We start from the raw sequence: 26,904 nt of genomic DNA on the forward strand, positions 1-26,904 counted from the left end.
TTGGTCTCAGCTGGAGCAGTAGCAGTGAACTACTATGTTGGTCTCAGCTGCAGCAGTAGGAGTGAACTACTATGTTGGTCTCAGCTGGAGTAGTAGGAGTGAACTGCTATGTCGGTCTCCGCTGGAGCAGTAGGAGTGAACTACTATGTTGGTCTCAGCTGGAGCAGGACTATGTTGGCCTTAGCTGGAGCAGCAGGAGATTAGTACTGTGTTGGTCTCAGCTGGAGCAGTAGGAGTGAACTACTATGTTGGTCTCAGCTGCAGCAGTAGGAGTGCACTACTATGTTGGTCTCACCTGGAGCAGTACTATGTTGGCCTCAGCTGGATCAGCAGTAGTGAACTACTATGTTGGTCTCAGCTGGAGCAGTAGGAGTGAACTACTATGTTGGCCTCAGCTGGAGCAGTAGGAGTGAACTACTATGTTGGTCTCAGCTGGAGCAGTTGGATTGAACTACTATGTTGTTCTCAGCTGGAGCAGTACAATATTGGCCTCAGCTTGAGCAGCAGGAGTGAACTACTATGTTGGTCTCAGCTGGAGCAGTAGGAATGAACTACTATGTTGGCCTCAGCTGGAGCAGTAGGAGTAAACTACTATGTTGGTGTAAGCTGGAGCAGCAGGAGTGAACTACTATGGTGGTCTCAGCTGGAGCAGCAGGAGTGAACTACTATGGTGGTCTCAGCTGGAGCAGTAGGTGTGAACTACTATGATGGTATCAGCTGGAGCAGCAGGAGTGAACTACTATGTTGGTCTCAGCTGCAGCAGTAGGAGTGAACTACTTTGTTGGTCTCAGCTGGAGCAGTAGGAGTGAACTGCTATGTCAGTCTCCGCTGGAGCAGTAGGAGTGAACAACTATGTTGGTCTCAGCTGGAGCAGGACTATGTTGGCCTGAGCTGGAGCAGCAGGAGAGAACTACTGTGTTGGTCTCAGCTGGAGCAGTAGCAGTGAACTACTATGTTGGTCTCAGCTGCAGCAGTAGGAGTGAACTACTATGTTGGTCTCAGCTGGAGTAGTAGGAGTGAACTGCTATGTCGGTCTCCGCTGGAGCAGTAGGAGTGAACTACTATGTTGGTCTCAGCTGGAGCAGGACTATGTTGGCCTTAGCTGGAGCAGCAGGAGATTAGTACTGTGTTGGTCTCAGCTGCAGCAGTAGGAGTGCACTACTATGTTGGTCTCACCTGGAGCAGTACTATGTTGGCCTCAGCTGGATCAGCAGGAGTGAACTACTATGTTGGTCTCAGCTGGAGCAGTAGGAGTGAACTACTATGTTGGCCTCAGCTGCAGCAGTAGGTGTGAACTACTATGTTGACCTCAGCAGGAGCAGTACTATGTTGGTCTCAGCTGGAGCAGTAGGAGTGAAGTACTATGTTGGCCTCAGCTGGAGCAGTACTATGTTGGCCTCAGCTAGAGTAGCAGGAGTGAACTACTATGTTGGCCTCAGCTGGAGCAGCAGGAGTGAACTACTATGTTGGTCTCAGCTGGAGCAGCAGGAGTGAACTACTATGTTGGCTTCAGCTGGAGGAGTATGTGTGAACTACTATGTTGGTCTCAGCTGGAGCAGCAGGAGTGAACTACCATGTTGGTCTCAGCTGGAGCAGTAGGAGTGAACTACCATGTTGGTCTCAGCTGGAGCAGTAGGTGTGAACTACTATGTTGGTCTCAGCTGGAGCAGTATGTGTGAACTACTATGTTGGTCTCAGCTGGAGCAGTAGGTGTGAACTACTATGTTGGCCTCAGCTGGAGCAGTAGGTGTGAACTACTATGTTGGTCTCAGCTGGAGCAGGACTATGTTGGCCTTAATTGGAGCAGCAGGAGATTAGTACTGTGTTGGTCTCAGCTGGAGCAGTAGGAGTGAACTACTATGTTGGTCTCAGCTGCAGCAGTAGGAGTGAACTACTATGTTGGTCTCAGCTGGAGCAGTACTATGTTGGCCTCAGCTGGATCAGCAGGAGTGAACTACTATGTTGGTCTCAGCTGGAGCAGTAGGAGTGAACTACCATGTTGATCTCAGCTGGAGCAGTAGGTGTGAACTACTATGTTGGTCTCAGCTGGAGCAGTAGGTGTGAACTACTATGTAGGCCTCAGCTAGAGCAGTAGGTGTGAACTACTATTTTGGTCTCAGCTGGATCAGCAGGAGTGAACTACTATGTTGGTCTTAGCTGGAGCAGTAGGGGTGAACTACTATGTTGGTCTCAGCTGGAGCAGTTGGTGTGAACTACTATGTTGGCCTGAACTGGAGCAGTACTATGTTGGTCTCAGCTTGAGCAGTAGGAGTGAACTACTATGTTGGTCTCAGCTGGAGCAGTAGGGGTGAAATACTATGTTGGTCTCAGCTGGAGCAGTAGGTGTGAACTACTATGTTGGTCTCAGCTGGAGCAGCAGGAGTGAACTACTATGTTGGTCTCAGCTGTAGCAGTAGGTATGAACTACTATGTTGGTCTCAGCTGGAGCAGTAGGAGTGCACTACTATGTTGGCCTCAGCTGGAGCAGCAGGAGTGAACTGCTATGTTGGTCTCAGCTGGAGCAGCAGGAGTGAACTACTATGTTGGTCTCAGCTGGAGCAGTAGGAGTGAACTACTATGCTGGTCTCAGCTGTAGCAGTAGGTATGAACCACTATGTTGGACTTGGCTGCAGCAGTAGGAGTGAACTACTATGTTGGTCTCACATGGAGTAGCAGGTGCAAACTACTATGTTGGTCTCAGCTTGAGCAGCAGGAGTGAACTACTATGGTGGTCTCAGCTGGAGCAGCAGGAGTGAACTACTATGGTGGTCTCACCTGGAGCAGTAGGTGTGAACTACTATGTTGGTCTCAGCTGGAGCAGTAGGAGTGAACTACTATGTTGGTCTCAGTTGCAGCACTAGGAGTGAACTACTATGTTGGTCTCAGCTGGAGCAGTAGGAGTGAACTACTATGTTGGTCTCAGCTGGAGCTGTAGGAGTGAAGTACTATGTTGGCTTCAGCTGGATCAGCAGGAGTGAACTACTATGTTGGTCTCAGCTGGAGCAGTAGGAGTGAACTATTATGTTGGTCTCAGCTGGAGCAGTAGGAGTGAACTACTATGTTGATCTCAGCTGGAGCAGTACTATATTGGCCTCAGCTGGAGCAGCAGGAGTGAACTACTATGTTGGCCTCAGCTGGAGCAGTAGGAGTGAACTACTATGTTGGTCTCGGCTGGAGATTTAGGAGTGAACTACTATGTTGGTCTCAGCTGGAGCAGTTGGAGTGAACTACTATGTTGTTCTCAGCTGGAGCAGTACAATATTGGCCTCAGCTTGAGCAGCAGGAGTGAACTACTATGTTGGTCTCAGCTGGAGCAGCAGGAATGAACTACTATGTTGGCCTCAGCTGGAGCAGTAGGAGTAAACTACTATGTTGGTGTAAGCTGGAGCAGCAGGAGTGAACTACTATGGTGGTCTCAGCTGGAGCAGCAGGAGTGAACTACTATGGTGGTCTCAGCTGGAGCAGTAGGTGTGAACTACTATGATGGTATCAGCTGGAGCAGCAGGAGTGAACTACTATGTTGGTCTCAGCTGCAGCAGTAGGAGTGAACTACTTTGTTGGTCTCAGCTGGAGCAGTAGGAGTGAACTGCTATGTCAGTCTCCGCTGGAGCAGTAGGAGTGAACAACTATGTTGGTCTCAGCTGGAGCAGGACTATGTTGGCCTGAGCTGGAGCAGCAGGAGAGAACTACTGTGTTGGTCTCAGCTGGAGCAGTAGCAGTGAACTACTATGTTGGTCTCAGCTGCAGCAGTAGGAGTGAACTACTATGTTGGTCTCAGCTGGAGTAGTAGGAGTGAACTGCTATGTCGGTCTCCGCTGGAGCAGTAGGAGTGAACTACTATGTTGGTCTCAGCTGGAGCAGGACTATGTTGGCCTTAGCTGGAGCAGCAGGAGATTAGTACTGTGTTGGTCTCAGCTGGAGCAGTAGGAGTGAACTACTATGTTGGTCTCAGCTGCAGCAGTAGGAGTGCACTACTATGTTGGTCTCACCTGGAGCAGTACTATGTTGGCCTCAGCTGGATCAGCAGTAGTGAACTACTATGTTGGTCTCAGCTGGAGCAGTAGGAGTGAACTACTATGTTGGCCTCAGCTGGAGCAGTAGGAGTGAACTACTATGTTGGTCTCAGCTGGAGCAGTTGGATTGAACTACTATGTTGTTCTCAGCTGGAGCAGTACAATATTGGCCTCAGCTTGAGCAGCAGGAGTGAACTACTATGTTGGTCTCAGCTGGAGCAGTAGGAATGAACTACTATGTTGGCCTCAGCTGGAGCAGTAGGAGTAAACTACTATGTTGGTGTAAGCTGGAGCAGCAGGAGTGAACTACTATGGTGGTCTCAGCTGGAGCAGCAGGAGTGAACTACTATGGTGGTCTCAGCTGGAGCAGTAGGTGTGAACTACTATGATGGTATCAGCTGGAGCAGCAGGAGTGAACTACTATGTTGGTCTCAGCTGCAGCAGTAGGAGTGAACTACTTTGTTGGTCTCAGCTGGAGCAGTAGGAGTGAACTGCTATGTCAGTCTCCGCTGGAGCAGTAGGAGTGAACAACTATGTTGGTCTCAGCTGGAGCAGGACTATGTTGGCCTGAGCTGGAGCAGCAGGAGAGAACTACTGTGTTGGTCTCAGCTGGAGCAGTAGCAGTGAACTACTATGTTGGTCTCAGCTGCAGCAGTAGGAGTGAACTACTATGTTGGTCTCAGCTGGAGTAGTAGGAGTGAACTGCTATGTCGGTCTCCGCTGGAGCAGTAGGAGTGAACTACTATGTTGGTCTCAGCTGGAGCAGGACTATGTTGGCCTTAGCTGGAGCAGCAGGAGATTAGTACTGTGTTGGTCTCAGCTGCAGCAGTAGGAGTGCACTACTATGTTGGTCTCACCTGGAGCAGTACTATGTTGGCCTCAGCTGGATCAGCAGGAGTGAACTACTATGTTGGTCTCAGCTGGAGCAGTAGGAGTGAACTACTATGTTGGCCTCAGCTGCAGCAGTAGGTGTGAACTACTATGTTGACCTCAGCAGGAGCAGTACTATGTTGGTCTCAGCTGGAGCAGTAGGAGTGAAGTACTATGTTGGCCTCAGCTGGAGCAGTACTATGTTGGCCTCAGCTAGAGTAGCAGGAGTGAACTACTATGTTGGCCTCAGCTGGAGCAGCAGGAGTGAACTACTATGTTGGTCTCAGCTGGAGCAGCAGGAGTGAACTACTATGTTGGCTTCAGCTGGAGGAGTATGTGTGAACTACTATGTTGGTCTCAGCTGGAGCAGCAGGAGTGAACTACCATGTTGGTCTCAGCTGGAGCAGTAGGAGTGAACTACCATGTTGGTCTCAGCTGGAGCAGTAGGTGTGAACTACTATGTTGGTCTCAGCTGGAGCAGTATGTGTGAACTACTATGTTGGTCTCAGCTGGAGCAGTAGGTGTGAACTACTATGTTGGCCTCAGCTGGAGCAGTAGGTGTGAACTACTATGTTGGTCTCAGCTGGAGCAGGACTATGTTGGCCTTAATTGGAGCAGCAGGAGATTAGTACTGTGTTGGTCTCAGCTGGAGCAGTAGGAGTGAACTACTATGTTGGTCTCAGCTGCAGCAGTAGGAGTGAACTACTATGTTGGTCTCAGCTGGAGCAGTACTATGTTGGCCTCAGCTGGATCAGCAGGAGTGAACTACTATGTTGGTCTCAGCTGGAGCAGTAGGAGTGAACTACTATGTTGGCCTCAGCTGCAGCAGTAGGTGTGAACTACTATGTTGGTCTCAGCTGGAGCAGTAGGTGTGAACTACTATGTTGGCCTCAGCTGGAGCAGTAGGTGTGAACTACTATGTTGGTCTCAGCTGGAGCAGCAGGAGTGAACTACTATGTTGGTCTCAGCTGGAGCAGTAGGAGTGAACTACTATGTTGCTCTCAGCTGGAGCAGTAGGTGTGAACTACTATGTTGGTCTCAGCTGGAGCAGTAGGTGTGAACTACTATGTTGGCCTTAGCTGGAGCAGCAGGAGTGAACTACTATGTTGGCCTCAGCTGGAAAAGTAGGAGTGAACTACTATGTTGCCTTCAGCTGGACCAGTATGTGTGAACTACTATGTTGGCCTCAGCTGGAGCAGCAGGAGTGAACTACTATGTTGGCCTCAGCTGGAACAGTAGGAGTGAACTACTATGTTGGTCTCAACTGGAGCAGTAGGAGTGAACTACTATGTGGATCTCAGCTGGAGCAGTAGGTGTGAACTACTATGTTGGACTCAGCTGGAGCAGTAGGAGTGAACTACTATGTTGGTCTCAGCTGGAGCAGTAGGAGTGAACTACTATGTTGGTCTCAGCTGGAGCAGTAGGAGTGAACTACTATGTTGGCCTCAGCTGGAGCAGTAGGTGTGAACTACTACGTTGGCCTCAGCTGGAGCAGTAGGAGTGAACTACTATGTTGGTCTCAGCTGGAGCAGCAGGTGTGAACTACTATGTTGGTCTCAGCTGGAGCAGTAGGAATGAACTACTATGTTGGTCTCAGCTGGAGCAGCAGGTGTGAACTACTATGTTGGTCTCAGCTGGAGCAGTAGGAATGAACTACTATGTTGGTCTCAGCTGGAGCAGCAGGAGTGAACTACTATGTTGGTCGCAGCTGGAGCAGCAGGAGTGAACTACTAAGTTGGCCTCAGCTGGAGCAGCAGGAGTGAACTACTATGTTGGCCTCAGCTGGACAAGTAGGAATGAACTACTATGTTGGTCTCAGCTGGAGCAGTAGGAGTGAACTACTATGTTGGCCTCAGCTGGAGCAGTAGGTGTGAACTACTATGTTGGTCTCAGCTGGAGCAGCAGAAGAGAACTACTATGTTGGTCTCAGCTGTAGCAGTAGGAGTGAACTACCATGTTGGTCTTAGCTGGAGCAGGAGGTGTGAACTACTATGTTGGTTTCAGCTGGAGCAGCAGGAGTGAACTACTATGTTGGTCTCAGCTGGAGCAGTAGGAGTGAACTACCATGTTGGTCTCAGCTGGAGCAGTAGGTGTGAACTACTATGTTGGTCTCAGCTGGAGCAGTAGGTGTGAACTACTATGTTGGCCTAAGCTAGAGCAGTAGGTGTGAACTACTATTTTGGTCTCAGCTGGAGCAGCAGGAGTGAACTACTATGTTGGTCTTAGCTGGAGCAGTAGGAGTTAACTACTATGTTGGTCTCAGCTGGAGCAGTTGGTGTGAACTACTATGTTGGCCTGAACTGGAGCAGTACTATGTTGGTCTCAGCTTGAGCAGTAGGAGTGAACTACTATGTTGGTCTCAGCTGGAGCAGTAGGGGTGAAATACTATGTTGGTCTCAGCTGGAGCAGTAGGTGTGAACTACTATGTTGGTCTCAGCTGGAGCAGCAGGAGTGAACTACTATGTTGGTCTCAGCTGTAGCAGTAGGTATGAACTACTATGTTGGTCTCAGCTGGAGCAGTAGGAGTGCACTACTATGTTGGCCTCAGCTGGAGCAGCAGGAGTGAACTACTATGTTGGTCTCAGCTGGAGCAGCAGGAGTGAACTACTATGTTGGTCTCAGCTGGAGCAGTAGGAGTGAACTACTATGTTGGTCTCAGCTGTAGCAGTAGGTATGAACCACTATGTTGGACTTGGCTGCAGCAGTAGGAGTGAACTACTATGTTGGTCTCACATGGAGTAGCAGGTGTAAACTACTATGTTGGTCTCAGCTTGAGCAGCAGGAGTGAACTACTATGGTGGTCTCAGCTGGAGCAGCAGGAGTGAACTACTATGGTGGTCTCACCTGGAGCAGTAGGTGTGAACTACTATGTTGGTCTCAGCTGGAGCAGTAGGAGTGAACTACTATGTTGGTCTCACCTGGAGCAGTAGGTGTGAACTACTATGTTGGTCTCAGCTGGAGCAGTAGGAGTGAACTACTATGTTGGTCTCAGTTGCAGCACTAGGAGTGAACTACTATGTTGGTCTCAGCTGGAGCAGTAGGAGTGAACTACTATGTTGGTCTCAGCTGGAGCAGTAGGAGTGAAGTACTATGTTGGCTTCAGCTGGATCAGCAGGAGTGAACTACTATGTTGGTCTCAGCTGGAGCAGTAGGAGTGAACTACTATGTTGGTCTCAGCTGGAGCAGTAGGAGTGAACTACTATGTTGATCTCAGCTGGAGCAGTACTATATTGGCCTCAGCTGGAGCAGCAGGAGTGAACTACTATGTTGGCCTCAGCTGGAGCAGTAGGAGTGAACTACTATGTTGGTCTCGGCTGGAGATTTAGGAGTGAACTACTATGTTGGTCTCAGCTGGAGCAGTTGGAGTGAACTACTATGTTGTTCTCAGCTGGAGCAGTACAATATTGGCCTCAGCTTGAGCAGCAGGAGTGAACTACTATGTTGGTCTCAGCTGGAGCAGTAGGAATGAACTACTATGTTGGCCTCAGCTGGAGCAGTAGGAGTAAACTACTATGTTGGTGTAAGCTGGAGCAGCAGGAGTGAACTACTATGGTGGTCTCAGCTGGAGCAGCAGGAGTGAACTACTATGGTGGTCTCAGCTGGAGCAGTAGGTGTGAACTACTATGATGGTATCAGCTGGAGCAGCAGGAGTGAACTACTATGTTGGTCTCAGCTGCAGCAGTAGGAGTGAACTACTTTGTTGGTCTCAGCTGGAGCAGTAGGAGTGAACTGCTATGTCAGTCTCCTCTGGAGCAGTAGGAGTGAACAACTATGTTGGTCTCAGCTGGAGCAGGACTATGTTGGCCTGAGCTGGAGCAGCAGGAGAGAACTACTGTGTTGGTCTCAGCTGGAGCAGTAGGAGTGAACTACTATGTTGGTCTCAGCTGCAGCAGTAGGAGTGAACTACTATGTTGGTCTCAGCTGGAGCAGTAGGAGTGAACTGCTATGTCGGTCTCCGCTGGAGCAGTAGGAGTGAACTACTATGTTGGTCTCAGCTGGAGCAGGACTATGTTGGCCTTAGCTGGAGCAGCAGGAGATTAGTACTGTGTTGGTCTCAGCTGGAGCAGTAGGAGTGAACTACTATGTTGGTCTCAGCTGCAGCAGTAGGAGTGAACTACTATGTTGGTCTCACCTGGAGCAGTACTATGTTGGCCTCAGCTGGATCAGCAGGAGTGAACTACTATGTTGATCTCAGCTGGAACAGTAGGAGTGAACTACTATGTTGGCCTCAGCTGCAGCAGTAGGTGTGAACTACTATGTTGACCTCAGCAGGAGCAGTACTATGTTGGTCTCAGCTGGAGCAGTAGGAGTGAACTACTATGTTGGCCTCAGCTGGAGCAGTACTATGTTGGCCTCAGCTAGAGTAGCAGGAGTGAACTACTATGTTGGCCTCAGCTGGAGCAGCAGGAGTGAACTACTATGTTGGTCTCAGCTGGAGCACTTGGAGTGTACTACTATGTTGGTCTCAGCTGAAGCAGTAGGAGTGAACTACTATGTTGGTCTCAGCTGGAGCAGCAGGAGTGAACTACTATGTTGGCTTCAGCTGGAGCAGTATGTGTGAACTACTATGTTGGTCTCAGCTGGAGCAGCAGGAGTGAACTACCATGTTGGTCTCAGCTGGAGCAGTAGGAGTGAACTACCATGTTGGTCTCAGCTGGAGCAGTAGGTGTGAACTACTATGTTGGTCTCAGCTGGAGCAGTATGTGTGAACTACTATGTTGGTCTCAGCTGGAGCAGTAGGTGTGAACTACTATGTTGGCCTCAGCTGGAGCAGTAGGTGTGAACTACTATGTTGGTCTCAGCTGGAGCAGGACTATGTTGGCCTTAGCTGGAGCAGCAGGAGATTAGTACTGTGTTGGTCTCAGCTGGAGCAGTAGGAGTGAACTACTATGTTGGTCTCAGCTGCAGCAGTAGGAGTGAACTACTATGTTGGTCTCAGCTGGAGCAGTACTATGTTGGCCTCAGCTGGATCAGCAGGAGTGAACTACTATGTTGGTCTCAGCTGGAGCAGTAGGAGTGAACTACTATGTTGGCCTCAGCTGCAGCAGTAGGTGTGAACTACTATGTTGGTCTCAGCTGGAGCAGTAGGTGTGAACTACTATGTTGGTCTCAGCTGGAGCAGCAGGTGTGAACTACTATGTTGGTCTCAGCTGGAGCAGTAGGAATGAATTACTATGTTGGTCTCAGCTGGAGCAGCAGGTGTGAACTACTATGTTGGCCTCAGCTGGAGCAGCAGGAGTGAACTACTATGTTGGTCTCAGCTGGAGCAGCAGGAGTGAACTACTATGTTGGTCTCAGCTGGAGCAGCAGGAGTGAACTACTATGTTGGTCTCAGCTGGAGCAGTACTATGTTGGTCTCAGCTGAAGCAGCAGGAGTGAACTACTATGTTGGTCTCAGCTAGATCAGTACTATGTTGGTCTCAGCTGTAGCAGTAGGAGTGAACTTATATGTTGGCCTCAGCTGGAGCAGTAGGAGTGAACTACTATGTTGGTCTCAGCTAGATCAGTACTATGTTGGTCTCAGCTGTAGCAGTAGGAGTGAACTAATATGTTGGCCTCAGGTGGAGCAGTAGGAGTGAACTACTATGTTGGTCTCAGCTAGATCAGTACTATTTTGGTCTCAGCTGTAGCAGTAGGAGTGAACTACTACGTTGGCCTCAGCTGGAGCAGTAGGAGGTTAAGCGTCGATGGTTTGAGCACATTTTGTCTTGAATCACAGAAAGTTGAATCAGTTCATCTGGACACAACGTTTATTGACAGAAACGTTTCACCATTCATGTAAGTGACCTCTTCATGAAGAGCTCACTTTCATTAGATACCTATTTGCATCGTATGGATTGCTTAAAGTGGTATTGATGGACAATGGACCTCAATTTACTTCAGGTGAATCTGAGTCATTCCTTAAATGGAATGCAGTTAAACACATTAAAACACCAGCTTATCACCCAGCCTCAAACGATTTGGCTGAGAGATTAGTTCAAAACTTCAGAAAGTCTCGAGAAATGAATGGAGCAGTTGGTGGCATGTCATTGCAGCATTGTATTACTAATTTTGTGTTTAGTTATGGCAACATGCCACATAAAACTACCAGGAAAACACCAGCACAGCTGTTTAGGAAAAGTCTGTACTAGACTGTCTCTGGTAAAACCACAGGCATCTCAGTCTTTCCAAACAGGTGGTTTTCTAAACCAGTCAGGAACGAAGAGGAAACTCAGGTGTTTCTCTGTGGGTCAGGCAGCGTTTGCGAGGGGTGGTGTGAATACTGATGTTTTGGGTCCTGTGACTTACTCAGTGAATGTGAATGGAACATGTGTATAAAGACATGTAAATCAGGTGCTAGATGAAGAGAAAGAGTGTGGCTCCAGAACAGACTAACAGACACTGAAGGGGACTGGGATTATAATACTGATCCAGGACACTGACTCTGTTGTCTGTGAGCACACACCAGAGGACTGTCAGAGCTCTGGAAAACCCTGCAAGTTCAGGATGTACAGAGCACCCAAACAGAAATGTACCCCCTTCTCAACGGTTGTTCTTCTACTGGACTGACAGAAAGACACCATGGCTCAAGAGCTCACACTATGGACACACACTATTTGCATGCTTAAATGTGTGTGTGTGTGTGTGTGTGTGTGTGTGTGTGTGTGTGTGTGTGTGTGTGTGAGAGAGACCTTTTAAGCTACAGGGGAAGAGCTGTGGTGCGTAAAAGAAAAGCAAGTTAATTCCCAGACAGCATCCGGATATGGGCCACTTCAGGCAATGATGCAGCACTGGTGGCCTTCTTCTGGCCCTGACAAACTGGATGTGAGCCTGAAGTGGAAACATGTATAATAGCAAATATGGCCCAAATATGCCCAATCAAATGTGGGCCTTTTTTGACAAAGATGCGGTGCTCTGGGCAACATGTGATCTGGATGGGACCCTGACGTGGCCCGTGTGGTAAATGGTGAATATTGCCCAAATATGACAAAACAAATATGGCCACCTTTGGCAAATATGTGGCACATGTGGCATTGCTATGGCTTGGTTCTGGCCAAGATCTGGCAAACAGGAGTGGACCGCCCAAGTGCCATTTTTCCACACGGTATGTGGGCCGGATGAAGTGTCAAGTGTGGGACGGGTCCGGGCCACAGAAATTTTGCTATCTGGGTTGTTATCCCCTGAAGGGGGGCTACGGTGTTTTGGGGGCTGGAGTGTTTTATCAAAGTTGCTGCTGAAGTGCACGTGGATGTTTGACCTGCCTTATAATAAAGCCGCCATTGTGGTTTGATGACTTCTTCTCTGTCGCGTTTCACTGGAGATATAATTTCCCACAGTATTTTGTGATATACAACAGCCCTGACAGCCACCACTGGATATTTGTCTACACAGTGTTAAATGGTCTCACTCCCTCCTATACTACACAGTTCCTGTCCCCATTCAACTGTGAGACAGCTGAGATCGTCTGACCAAACACTTCTGTCTGTCCCGATATGCAGGATTAAGTGTTGTGGGGCCAAGGCCTTCCCTATAGCTGCCCCTTAAAACCATGGAATCCTCTTCATCTACCCCCCCCCCCCACGCACACACACACTATTGCGAGTTTCAAGAGTCACCTTACTCATCAGTTTTTAAGTGTGTCTAACTCAACCAGCACGGTTGGCGGCAAGGTGGCGCAGTGGTTAGCTCGGTCGCCTCACAGCAAGAAGGTCCTGGGTTCGAGACCCAGGGTAGTCCAACCTTGGGGGTCATCCCAGGTCGTCCTCTGTGTGGAGTTTGCATGTTCTCCCTGTGTCTTCGTGGGTTTCCTCTGAGTGCCCCCGTTTCCTCCCACAGACCAAAGACATGTAGGTCAGGTGAATTGGCCGGCGCTACATTGTCCCTAGGGGTGTGTGTGTGTGTGTGTGTGTGTGTGTGTGTGTGTGTGTGTGTGTGTGTGTGTGTGTGTGTGTGTGTGTGTGTGTGTGTGTGTGTGTGTGTAGAGGGGGTCCTGTGATGGTCTGGCAGCCTGTCCAGGGTGTCTCACCGCCTGCTGCCCAATGACTGCTGGGATAGGCTCCAGCATCTCCGCAACCCTGTGTAGGATAAGCGGTTTGGATAACGGATGGATGGATGGATGGATAATGGATGTATGGATGGATAATGGATGTATGCCACCCATCCATCCATTATCCATCCATCCATGGATGGACAGATGGGTGGATAGATAACTCAACCAGCCCAGGTATTTCTGCTGAAGTCTCTGTAGACTTGTGTTGTCATTATGGGCTCTGTGTGTCCATGTGCCTTCACTATTATTAACTATTATTGTTGTGTTATGTTATTATTTCCCCAGGCGCTGCAGCAGAGCTGCCCGCTGCTCCTGTACAACGGGACAGGTTACATGCAGAAAACACACGTCACTGTTGCAGAACAACTGTACAATGTACAATGACAAAATAAAGGGGCATTCTTCTTTCTTCTTATTATTACTGTTATCACTCTGGTTTTTCTTTTTGTGTTTGTTTCTTTAAGGTGTTTTTAGGGTTTGTTTTTTTTTGTTTTGTTTTTTTAGGGAGTTGTTCGTTATCTGATGTGAGGGTCTAAGGACAGGATGTTGTGTTGCTGTAAAGCCCCTTGAGATAAATTTGTAATTTGTGATAACGACTGTACAAATAAAAACATTTTCTCCTCAGTATGTGCTGTAAAATACTTGGCACAGTTTGCCAGGATCAGCTGTGTTGTCTGTTGTGTATTGCAGAAATAAATGTGAGTTTACATTCACAACCATGCTACCACCCCTTTACACTCCCTCTCACAAACCTCTCATCTAACCACATACAACCAGCATCTTACTATCATATTACCACATATAACCAGCATCTTATCATTATATAACCACATATAACCAGCATCTTACTATCATTATATAACCACATATAACCAGCATCTTACTATCATTATATTACCACATATAACCAGCATCTTACTATCATTACATAACCACATATAACCAATAACCTACTATCATTATATAACCAAATATAACCAGCATCTTACTATAATTATATAACCACATATAACCAGCATCTTACTATCATTATATAACCACATATAACCAGCATGTTACTATCATTATATAGCCACATACAACCAGCAACTTCCTATCATTATATAACCACATATAACCAGCATGTTACTATCATTATATAGCCACATACACCCAGCAACTTCCTATCATTATATAACCACATATAACCAGCAACTTACTATCATTATATAACCAAATATAACTAGCATCTTACTATCATTATATAACCACATATAACCAGCATCTTACTATCATTATATAACCACATATAACCAGCACCTTATTATCATTATATAACCACATATAACCAGCACCTTACTATCATTATATAACCACATACAACCAGCACCTTACTATCATTATACAACCATCATCTTACTATCATTATAGAACCAAATATAACCAGCTTCTTACTTTTATTATATAACCACATACAACCAGCATCTTACTATCATTATATAACCACATATAACCATCACCTTACTATCATTATATAACCACATACAAGCATCTTACTATCATTATATAACCACATACAACCAGCATCTTACTATCATTATAGAACCACATACAACCAGCATCTTAGTATCATTATATAACCACATATAACCAGCATCTTACTATCATTATATAACCACATATAACCAGCATGTTGCTATCATTATATAACCACATACAACCAGCATCTTACTATCATTATATAACCACATATAACCAGCACCTTACTATCATTATATAACCATCATCTTACTATCATTATAGAACCACATATAACCAGCTTCTTACTATCATTCTGAACCACGTACAACCAGCATCTTACTATCATTATATAACCACATATAACCAGCATCTTGCTATCATTATATAACCACATACAACCAGCATCTTACTATCATTATATAACCACATATAACCATCACCTTACTATCATTATATAACCACATACAACCAGCATCTTACTATCATTATATAACCACATACAACCATCATCTTACTATCATTATATAACCACATACAACCAGCATCTTAGTATCATTATATAACCACATATAACCAGCATCTTACTATCATTATATAACCACATACAACCAGCATATTAGTATCATTATATAACCACATATAACCAGCATCTTACTATCATTATATAACCACATATAACCAGCATCTAACTATCATTATATAACCACATATAACCAGCAACTTACTATCATTATATAACCACATACAACCAGCACCTTACTATCATTATATAACCACATACAACCAGCATCTTACAATCATTATATAACCCCACATAACCAGCACCTTACTATCATTATTGAACCCCATATAACCAGCATCTTGGTATCATTATATAACCACATACAACGAGCATCTTACTATCATTATATAACCGCATACAACCAGCAACTTACTATCATTACATAACCACATACAACCAGCAACTTACTATCATTATATAACCACATACAACATGCATCTTACTATCATTATATAACCACATACAACCAGCTTCTTACTATCATTATATAACCACATATAACCAGCATCTTACTATCATTATATAACCACATATAACCAGCATCTTACTATCATTATATAATCATATATAACCAGCATCTTACTATCATTATATAACCACATACAACCAGCATCTTACTATCATTATATTACCACATATAACCAGCATCTTACTATCATTATATAACCACATATAACCATCATCTTACTATCATTATATAACCACATATAACCAGCATCTTACTATCATTATATAACCACATATAACCATCGTCTTACTATCATTATATAACCAAATATAACCAGCATCTTACTATCATTATATAACCACATATAACCAGCATCTTACTATCATTATATCACCACATATAACCAGCATCTTACTATCATTATATCACCACATATAACCAGCATCTTACTATTATATCACCACATATAACCAGAATCTTACTATCATTATATAACCACATATAACCAGCATCTTACTATCATTATATAACCACACACCAGCATATGACTATCATTATATCACCACATATAACCAGCATCTTACTATCATTATATAACCACATACAACCAGCATCTTACTATCATTATATAACCACATATAACCAGCATCTTACTATCATTATATAACCACACACAACCGGCATCTTACTATCATTATATAACCGCATATAACCAGCATCTTACTATCATTATATAACCACATACAACCAGCATCTTACTATCACTATAGAACCAGCAACTTACTATCATTATATTACCACATACAACCAGCATCTTACTATCATTATATAACCACATATAACCAGCATCTTACTATCATTATATAACCACATATAACCAGCATCTTACCATCATTATATAACCACACACAACCAGCATCTTACTATCATTATATAACCGCATATAACCAGCATCTTACTATCATTATATAACCACATACAACCAGCATCTTACTATCATTATAGATCCAGCATCTTACTATCATTATATAACCACATACAACAAGCATCTTACTATCATTATATAACCACATACAACCAGCTTCTTACTATCTTTATATTACCACATACAACCAGCATCTTACTATCATTATAGAACCAGCATCTTACTATCATTATATTACCACATACAACCAGCATCTTACTATCTTTATATTACCACATACAACCAGCATCTTACTATCATTATATAACCACATATAACCATCATCTTACTATCATTATATAACCACATACAACCAGCATCTTACTATCATTATAGAACCAGCAGGACCAAATTTCACTTCTGTACACACAAAAACAAAAAGTACTGCGATAGCTTCCCAAGTTAACCATTAATAAATATTTATTATGTTTACATTTCAGTGAAATGTATGATTTATCACTTTCTACACAGGACATTACACAAGGTCAAGAACAGACATGAGTTTAGTCTTTGTAATAAAGCTTGATTAAGTTGACCTAAAAAAGGATTTTAATAAACAGTAGTTGATACAACCCATCAATGGAGTTCCAAGTTCAATTGTGATCTCAATGAATATGACAAAAGAAAAACAAGAAAAACCAACACATCTGGAAATCCTAGAAGCTCCATTGACTGTAAGATAGGCCATTTAAAAACACTTCCATTGGCCTAAGGCACAGGAATCCTAAAAGATTATATTATGTACACCACAGGGTGAATCCCATTCAGTGACTTAAAAGGAAAAGTTGTTTTAATAAGTAAGGTGCATATGACACTTACACCTCTAGTTTAATCTAAAATCTAGCTCGAAAAAAAAAACCCTCTGTGGAAAAGACCTATCTGCTTTTGCAAATTGTGCGTGTCTTGGTAACCTTTATTCCAGCAATTACTTGTATCGAGTTTGATTGAAAAGTTCTGGAGAAAGGTCCGATTCCTTGAGCGTTTCAAACACCATCATCTCCAAATTTGAGGTTCATCAAATCTCAAACTTACATTTACTTGATGTATCTTTACACATTAGCTATAAACATTTTGCAGTTTGCTGTGCTATTAAATAATAACAAATTTATAGAAAATTTGAATAACTGAGTTATTTAGATTGTTATCAACCCCGTGACCTGATTTGGCTAATGTTACACATAAGTAAAATGTCATCCGCATATAATTTTACTCAGATGATATTTCATAATTTGTATTGTTTGGGTTTAAATAATGTTTTTCTTCTAATCAGCCAGCTTCAGAATGTGGAGCAGGTATGGAAGTTGCCCCCATAGTTTCAACAGAGAGCTGTATGTTCAATCTCAGCATCGTTACAACATCTGGTAGTATTTGCACAACTGCGTACGTATTGCCTCGATTCTCCTCAAACAAACGTTTGTGCAGGCCTTGATCCTGTAGGCCTAAATGGTTATTCCATATTCTTCCCCTTGGTGGAGCGGGCACCACGTCTCTATCCCATATGAAGAGTGGAAGGAGGGGCTGGGTGTCAGAGGCATGATGTGCACTGTGTGCACTTCTGTGTTCCTACAAAAATCATATTCTTTGCAAACCCTATGCAGTTATGACTAAGATGAGACAAATAGTAGGCTTTTAAGAAGTTACCTTCAATTTGGAAACATTTCCTTTTGGTCAAAACCTAATGCTCTTTCCTGTTAAACTCAGATTGTTCAAGCTCCAGAGTGATTAAACAGAGATAGTGCTTTTTGAGATTCTCCCCACAGGTCGCTGGCTATTTAAAGCCTCCTTCGTGAGGAAAAGGGAATTGAAGTAGTAAGACCACCAGAAACCCAATTAAATGAGAAAAACAGGAGCACAAGAGGAGCGACAAGTGAACATATTGAATTCCAGCAGCAGTTTTTAAAAGTGTGTTTGTGTGTGTAAGGAGGTGGAGGAGGAAGGGCTAAGTAAAAGGACGACGGGGTCACAGTCGAGCCTTTCAGAGCAGGGAGTCATCTGTGCAGCCCCCCTCCAGACCGTACCGGAACTCCTGCAGATTGGACACCCCATAGAAATGGATGAAGGCTGCAGCCACCACCAGCACGTGAAAAATCTGATGAGAATGGAACTAAAAAGAGTAAAAGAGACATTGTTTATATTTAGTGACACATTACTCTTTGCCAGTGTTTGTTTTGATAAAATAAACTTACTCAAGTGAAAGGGAAAGTAAAAGTAATCAGTGATCTCAGTGTGTTTTGACAGATTTAGGATCAGATTATCCTCAAAGTGCCTTTCTAACAAAAGGGCAGCAAAACAGAGGTCAGTCCCAAAACCTCTAGTGAGGTCTGCTCTTCTGACATTTAACAGAGTTTAAACTCAAAACATTTCTTTCCATCAATGCCAAACAGCAGTTATGCTTCAAGCACTGGAGTCTCTTACTGCATATCTACTACTACTACTACTACTACCACTACCACTACTACTTTCAGCTGCTCCCGTTAGGGGTCGCCTCAGCGGATCATCCGTTTCCATCTCTTTCTGTCCTCTGCATCTTCCTCTGTCACACCAGCCACCTGCATGTCCTCCCTCACCACATCCATAAACCTCCTCTTTGGCCTTCCTCTTCTCCTCTTCCATGGCAGCTCCATATTCAGCATCCTTCTCTCAATATACCCAGCATCTCTCCTCCACACATGTCCAAACCATCTCAATCTAGTCTCTCTTGCTTTGTCTCCAAACTGTCCACCCTGAGCTGTCCCTCTATTATACTCGTTCCTAATCCTGTCCTTCTTCATCACTCCCAGTGAACATCTTAGCATGTCTGTTACTGCATATAAAGGTGATAAAGTGATGCGGGGCCCCGATTTAAAGTGAAGGCAAGCAGTTCTGGGCTGAAGTTAGCAAGCTATAGCTACATTTTGAAAACACACTACAAAAGAATCCATTCCCTCACGTCCACCCAGGGCTCGAAATTAACTTTTTTCCTCAGTGTCCCACAACTGTCCCGAATTTTACTTTGTATTGTCCCGGATATAACCACCAGTGTCCCAAATTTTAATTCTTGTCGTCACCCCCCCCCAATTATGCAGAATACATATAATTTGATCCTTTTTTTGTCACTTAATCATCACACCATGGACTCTGGTCCACCATATAAGTTTAAAATACTTATTCTTTTATTAAACATATGAATATTAGTTTCGGGAGTCGGCAGTCATTTCGGGAGTCGGCAGTATTGGGGCTTGCATCAGGGGGCTGTTTATTCAACCACCTCAGCATTTCTTTCTTCTTCTTCTTTTAACTGTCGTTGATGATGGTCTATCGCTCTGGCTCTATGAATGTTGCATTGGAGCGAGTCAGGCAGCAGACACTGGCAGAGTGGATGACGTAGAATGCATTCTATGATTTGCACGAACAGGCGATTGACTGCCCTATTTTGAGGTGCCGCAAGAACGTAAGCCTTCTGTAGTTTCGCCGTTCACACGTTTTTTTAAATTATTCAAACGACAAAGTAACGTCTAGATACTCATAATTAATGACTTTGCAAATAACAACTATTTCGACGTTTACTTTGACATTTTTTTCACTGTCCCAGAATTGTCCCAGACAAAATATATTTGTGTCCCAGTAGGATTTTTTTATGGTCCCCGGGACATCGGGACATCGTTAATTTCGAGCCCTGCGTCCACCTACGATCCTCCCAGATGTGCAAACTGATTTACAGCAAGTAAGAACCAATGGAGGCGCTGGCTTGTAAAGAATTCTCCTGATTGGCTGATAAAGAACAGGTACAGAGAAAACTTTCTGTCTCTGTTTGCAGCGCCTATGGCCAGATTTATTCACAGTGCATCCTACTTACACTTGATAGCTGTTGGGATGCAGAAACGGTTTGAAAAAACATTATAAAAAGTGTTCCAAATTAAAAGTTCTGACAGCCCCTTTACGGGGTGCTGGTTGTGGAGGGAACACCTCTACGGGGTGCTGGTTGTGGTAATGGTTGTGGAGGGAACACCTCTACAGGGTGCTGGTTGTGGATGGAACACCTCTACGGGGCGCTGGTTGTAGAGGGAACACCTCTAAGGGGTGCTGGTTGTGGGTGGAACACCTCTAAGGGGTGCTGGTTGTGGTGCTCGTTGTGGAGGGAACACCTCTAAGGGGTGCTGGTTGTGGGTGGAACACCTCTAAGGGGTGCTGGTTGTGGTGCTGGTTGTGGAGGGAAAACCTCGGGCAGAAATCTCTAATCCTTGAACAAAGATACAGGCTATGGAAGATTTTCTGGGACTATAACAAATATAATCCACTAAGGACAACCCACAAGCATACATCCTGATTCAGGAATACTTGACTTTCTAAAACTAAATCTAAATTTATGTTTTGCAAGCTGATATACGAATATATAGGCAACCAATATAAGCCCATGTTCAAAGACAAAAACACACAAAATGACATTTTTACATTCTTGGATCATACAACAATTCTTTGTAGACCACCTGACAGGTGTGGGCCAATCTCTGTGCACGTGTAAATGTGGTCCATTTTGTGGTGTAGCTAATCGGTTCATAACACTGACACACATGACATTGCCAAAGCAAATAAGCAAAATGATGGCTTTGTGTTCGGTGGACTGAGGCTGGGTGTCCAGTGGAGACCTGTAAAAATGTACTTTCTGTAGTTTTCTGGGGAAAGCTTGTGTTTTGCATGGTCTTGACTAAACGCTGGCACCTGATCGCCTCACATCTTACTGCCGTGAGCGCTCATTCTCCAAAGTTGAAACAAGTTCAACTTTTAGGGCCCAGCTCACCTGTTTTACGTCTAAATCCTGCAACTAATAAGAACGAAGACGGGGCAGGACCGGGCAGAAAATGAAAGCAAGATCTACTTTGTCAAAGCGGAGAAACAAAAATAAAAGAACATGAATCAATATCATCAAATGAATGCAGAGAAAGCAGGAGTGTTTCTCTTGTCTTAAAAATGATCTTATTTATCATTACAATTAGTGAGTATCTCCCAACACTTGGCACCTGCCAGTCACATATCATAAGGTTCAGGCACTCCTCTCCAGCAGCAGCGATGTTTCTTTGAAAGAGTGGTGGACACATGTCCTTATTCTATTTGTCATCAACAGACATGAGATTTCCAGTGGCATATTTTACTGGAAGCAGCTCACGGTAGAAAAATTGGTATTAGCCCCCTGAGTCCCCCTCAGATGGGTCATACCAACTTTTCTACCGTGAACTGCAGAGTGAATAAAGACAAGGGGTAAACTGAAGGGATATTGTCCTCAAGTTAACTTGACCACACATGGCATTACTTCCTCGGAGTGATAATAATTAAGAAAAAAAGAATTAAATTGGGACTCCACATACACTCAGATAACACCAGCTAATATAAGCCTGCTTTTGTAACCAATTAAGCAGTTAATTAATTGAAAATGAAAAAGCTTTAGACTGTAAGTCCAATTGCTTATAAATAATGTCCAGAGAGGCCAAAGTCAAACCTATCAGGACTTCAAAAGGGTCTACGGCTTGTTCAGCTTGTGTGTTCAAAACTCACCCAGATGTCACACTTTCCAGGAAAATAGCGTTCTGGGATCCTGGCAGCATAGAGCCCCGCACCAGTGATATACATGGCCCCCATCAGGTAGAACCAACCCATCTGGCCAACGGTGGTGGCCTTGACAAAGCCCTCTTCAATTGTGAAGTGCATGGTAGGCACAATGCCGCTTAGTCCAAGACCCATGAACACGCCTGAAAGAAACAGTGTTACACTTGCTTGGCATCATTTTATACCAGCCTCTCTGCATTCAGACATGTGTCTTTACTTTTCAATACACGACAACATTCACCAGGAAACCCTTTAACAATCTAGCCTTAACTAATATATCAAGACTATTTTTTTAACCCCGGTATAAAAACTCCCTGTCATGAAATAATCCCTCACTGGCAGACATGATTAACAGCAGAGCACCTGCTCTTGTCGGCCTGTGACGAGGTGTAGAAAATCGGTCCCATTGGGCCACTATGATGGCGGCAATTCCCAGCACACAAACAATGGTGAGGTAGATAAGTCGAGGCTGGGGGGAGCAATAGAAGGAGTAGTACAGCCAGGGTACAAAGGAGCCCATGATCAGCAGAGCAATGCCAGAGTAGTCAAGCCTGCGGAGAAAAAGGGACAAATGAGGCATTTCATTGTGGTCATACATTTCAATCTACATTTCCATCCATTGTCTTGTTCCACTTAATCCAATCTACAGCTGGAATGGCGGGGGTCGAGGGGTTGGAGCCTATTCAGTCATGAGCGGTCCATCACAGCCCATACACACAGCCACTCACACACCATTCACATCTATGGCCAACGTGGAGACACAAGTTCCCCTCACATACGTCTCTGGACAATGTGGAAAAAAACTGGATTATGCTGCATTCACATGGAATCCGGTAAATAGCAGACAGCAAACCGGAAGTCATCATTGTGGATGGGAGCAGGACAGTAAAATCAGATGACGCCAGCAAATTATGCCAACAACAGCAACAGCAGATGGCGCTGCCATCCAAACTTAAAATATTTTAACTTTTTGCTGTCCTTCATGATGGAATTTACGACCGGACGTTACATATAGCATATCAGAAAACAGAAAAAATGGCAGATTCATTTTACAGGTATATAAATTGACAGGATTAATGTATATAATTAAATAAAACAAACACAAAACACGTTTGCACAATTAAATTTTTTTCTGCAAACAATACATCACCATAGCAATCTATGTTATCATTTTAAAAAAAAAAAATTTTATCGTCCTGCCATTCCGTCGGGCAGTTTGTGGTTTTTCCCGTTCTGTTTTGCCAGCTGCCGGTTACAGTCTCCTGGATCCCATGTGAATGCAGCACTATTCAGAGGAAACCCACACACACATGGGGGGACAAACTCCACTGATGGGCAGGAACTGTCAGACAGGGCCGAGCGCTAAACACTAAGCCACTGTGATGCCCATAGAACTTCTAGCAGTAGTTAAATGTCTTCAATGTGACAATATCTTGTATGGTCTGAAGGGACACTGACAAAACAAGGCAGGCCTCGGTATTTTAAAAGACTTGTTCCATCGTATCATATTGATATATCATAAATGCTCAAGTTACAGGGAGGTGGGAATGTGGGCTTACTTGGAGAAGGTGCGAGACACTTTCTCAGAGTGGCAGTAGACTGTGTGAAAAAGCCAAGAGAAGCTGAGACACAGAACAGCACCCAGGAAAAACATTCCAAACACCACTTTCTCTTGCAGCGGGGCCATGAAGTACATGTTGGGCCGAAGCATGGTTAGTGTGCCCAGGCAGAGGAACAAGATCAGCCCTGGGGAAGAAATAAATGTCAACTTGTATCTGGTCTTAACTCGACTCCCTTGTAATCTAGACAAATTCTCCTAATGGCTGACATTAGATCTAAAATATTTCTACTATGGACGCCTTCAAATATGAACTGCAAAAAAAAGGCATTTCAACTGTCATGATATGGAGTAGAAAATTACAGTTACAATGTTTTAAGAATTGCTTAATTCTTACCTAAAAGGTGAGTCCAGATGTTTCCCGTCTCTGTATGGATTCTAAAGATGCTTCCAAAGCAGGCCCGAAAGGAGGGCATCGGCGGTCTATGTCCATGTAAGAGGTAATCATTGTCCTTTAGCCACTCTGGTAGGACATGGAAAGGGATGACCCTCCAGCGCCCCTCCCATACCTAAAAAACAAGTGACTTTATTCAACGGCCTCAGCCCCTAATCTGAAACCACTGTGCAGCACCCCCCTAAGTTAATAACATGATGCCACTACTTGCTTTGTTTTGATTTATTAGAGACATCTTTCACTCTCAAACTGAATGACTAAGCTCTCAAGTACTGACATATTTGAGCCATCCTCGTTTGCCTTTATGATTGTAGACATCAAAGTATAGCAAAACAGGACGAGTTACACATGCTTTGAATGATTGTTAGTTACTTTTCAATGCTCCAGTCGAGCTCAACACATCGTAAACCTACTATATGTTCATACAAACTCAAGATTTATGCTATAAACCCGTTGGCTAATAAGACAATCCTGGAATTAGTAAAGTCGAACAGAACACTTTTATTACTTTGTGTACAAACTCCTCCATCTTCTCCATGGCATGATGAGCCTGAAGAGGTAAGGTGAGGACCTCTCCCACCTCCTCATCAACATCTTCATCCTCATCAGCAAGCGTTGTCGCTCCCTTTCAACAAATTACACAAAAGTGAATGAGCTAATGAGTGGGAAAAGCTATGTGTGCATTTCTTAGGAAGCGGTCTTACCTCTGGATGGAGGCCTTTCGGAATAGTCTGACAGCCCCCCTCCTCTAGCAGGGGTCCGAGCTCCATTAGCTCCACATCTGGGACGTGGCAGTCCTCAGAGATCTGGCAGTCTGCATCACTTGCAGACCCGTTTCGGCCTGACATAAGGAGACTGCCTGATGACCCGCGGTCTGCCTCTGTGTTCTCTGCTTGAGCCCCGCAAGTTGATCTCTTCCTGAGCTGCGGAGCACCCACAGATCAGTGATCACGTTATTGTGTCATACCTTGTGGCTGTGATCAGGAGGCTGATCTTTCCAGACCCACTAATACAAGCGCATCGACTCTCTATGGGGTTTAGTTAACATATGTAATATGGTTTTAATCGACCTTGCACTCATTATTAGAGAAAGTACAGGTGTGTTGACACTGGTGGAGAATATTGCCTTACATGAGCTATTATTGTGTGAAAAATACCCCATCAAACATATGGTACCGGTGACAGGTGACACGGCGCTGAGGCAGACAAAAGCACAGAACTGACGGTTCGGCCAACTTGACGCTACACACAAAGCTGAGCCAGCGGATGTTTATTAGCCCGACGCAAGCAGCAATCACAATAAAACCTGTCCGCTAGCAAGGCGATGACAATCAGTAAACCCACATCCAACCGGACTACACATTCAAAGAGGAGAATGTGGCTATTCACTTAGATCATTTTGCAGACCAGATCGCTAAATATATGGCTAATTGTTAGCGGCGAGCTAACTTGCTGCTGTCGTCGTCGCTATGCTAGCGTTATCTCCCCTAGCTAGCAGCGTCCGTAGCTGGCACACAGGATGAACAACGCTGGCTGCAAAACTGCTTCTGCCTCTCTACGCTGAAAACCCCCGGCTTTTAAACCCGCATCGACCCAAACCGTAATGTCGTTAAACGAACACAAGTTACCTGAGAAGGTAGTTCACTGATCAGGTGGAGGAAATATCGTTTACGAAATATGATCTCTTCCGGAAGTAGTTAAAGATGCCTCTCATAGAGCTGCTAGCAAAGAGCTATGCACAAACAAACCGGAGGGACTCCCGCACCTCCGCGCGCTCTCCTCTGCCGTTACAAAGACAACATGTATGAGGAGGCTGCAGGCGGATGAGACCTCCCTCCTCCTGTTGCACCCACAGCCAAACTCGTTCCCCCACCACGCATGATGTGTGTGCTTGTCATGAGGCGAAGACACAAGGATTTAACGCTGATTAAGAACAACTGCATGCTAATGTGTCTTATTAGTAGTTTACTGCATGTTCTGTGATTCGGTCGCCGACACGTGAGAGCGCGTTGTTTTGTACTCGTTATTATTCTACAGCCTTTTGGGAGTTGTTTCAAAATTGGATATCTGAAAAGCACTTTCATTTGCCCAATTTAGATTATAAGGACATTAAATGTGGAGTTATGAATGGAGGATAAAAATATGGAAATGTTGTACAATAGCCTGATTATTATGGCTAAACAACTGATCCATAGATGTGGATCTATTCTTAGCCTTTATGAATGGATTAATACATTCGAAGAAAGCACTGAAATGTATACAAAGCAAACAAGCTTTGAATATTTACAAAAACATACATACATTGATTTCTGTTTGGACCTCAGTCTTTTTCCCCTTGTTTTTTATTGTCTTGTGAAATAATAAAAAATTTGTAATAGCTCAAAAAAACCCAAAACCTAGCAAAGAGGAAGGAGTATGGGGACACAACCCAATTCCTTTCCAAGCAAAAGTCATGCAAATGAAGCCGTCCCATATGGTTGTATAATAGTGTATGAAAAGCCTCAGCAAGCGGGGAGCCACGAAGCCCCGAGTCAGAGAAAACACGCCAAGACAAACATGGTAATCCCCACAAGGCTTACTAGCAATAGACAACATCACGCATAAATTATTTACAATTTCAGTTTTTGTGAGTTTCTCCACGAAATGTAGATTTTTACATCTATTATAGTGTTGTAAAGCTGCCTGGTAGCTTGGCCAGCTATGGGTGTCAGCGTCATGCATCATGGCTCAGCCCGAGCAGGTGAGAAGCAGTAAACAGGGAAGACGATGCATATGGACGTCACCTGAAACTTGCAGCGTCCACGAGGCTCAACACTGCCACGCAGCTGGATGAGAGCTGCAGGATAGCTGTGCGTCTTCCCAATGACGAGGCGAGCAAGAACCGTCACACTCCCGCCCATCTCATGGACTGTGTGGAGTTTTGTGG

At 44.5% G+C, this 26,904-nt stretch overlaps 1 protein-coding gene across 2 annotated transcripts; it reads right to left on the reverse strand.

The window, feature by feature from the left end:
- Positions 1 to 16,798: 16,798 nt before the first annotated feature.
- adipor1a (adiponectin receptor 1a) lies at positions 16,799 to 25,807 on the reverse strand. Of its 2 annotated transcripts, none has more exons than XM_056273662.1 (8): positions 25,607 to 25,807; positions 24,683 to 24,896; positions 24,487 to 24,603; positions 23,922 to 24,093; positions 23,526 to 23,712; positions 22,330 to 22,517; positions 21,916 to 22,109; positions 16,799 to 18,490 (listed from the first exon to the last, which is right to left on the reverse strand). In XM_056273662.1, the coding sequence occupies exons 2-8, from the start codon at positions 24,824 to 24,826 to the stop codon at positions 18,362 to 18,364; spliced, it is 1,131 nt and encodes a 376-aa protein (XP_056129637.1). In that variant the 5' UTR covers positions 24,827 to 24,896; positions 25,607 to 25,807; the 3' UTR covers positions 16,799 to 18,361. The 2 variants fall into 2 exon arrangements, with proteins under 2 accessions (XP_056129637.1, XP_056129636.1); XM_056273661.1 differs by having other exon boundaries at positions 24,683 to 24,901.
- Positions 25,808 to 26,904: the final 1,097 nt, after the last annotated feature.

This window comes from Lampris incognitus, chromosome 2 (assembly GCF_029633865.1).
Source record: "Lampris incognitus isolate fLamInc1 chromosome 2, fLamInc1.hap2, whole genome shotgun sequence".
Classification (NCBI taxonomy): domain Eukaryota; kingdom Metazoa; phylum Chordata; class Actinopteri; order Lampriformes; family Lampridae; genus Lampris; species Lampris incognitus.

Excerpts from the sequence above, each read along its gene's own strand:
- adipor1a (XM_056273662.1), bottom strand. The coding sequence starts at position 24,826 with ATGTCAGGCCGAAACGGGTCTGCAAGTGATGCAGACTGCCAGATCTCT. Across the intron at positions 24,604-24,682 it reads CGAAAGGCCTCCATCCAGAG|GGAGCGACAACGCTTGCTGA; the intron begins GTAAGACCGCTT and ends ATTTGTTGAAAG. Across the intron at positions 22,518-23,525 it reads GTGTCTCGCACCTTCTCCAA|GCTTGACTACTCTGGCATTG; the intron begins GTAAGCCCACAT and ends TTTTCTCCGCAG.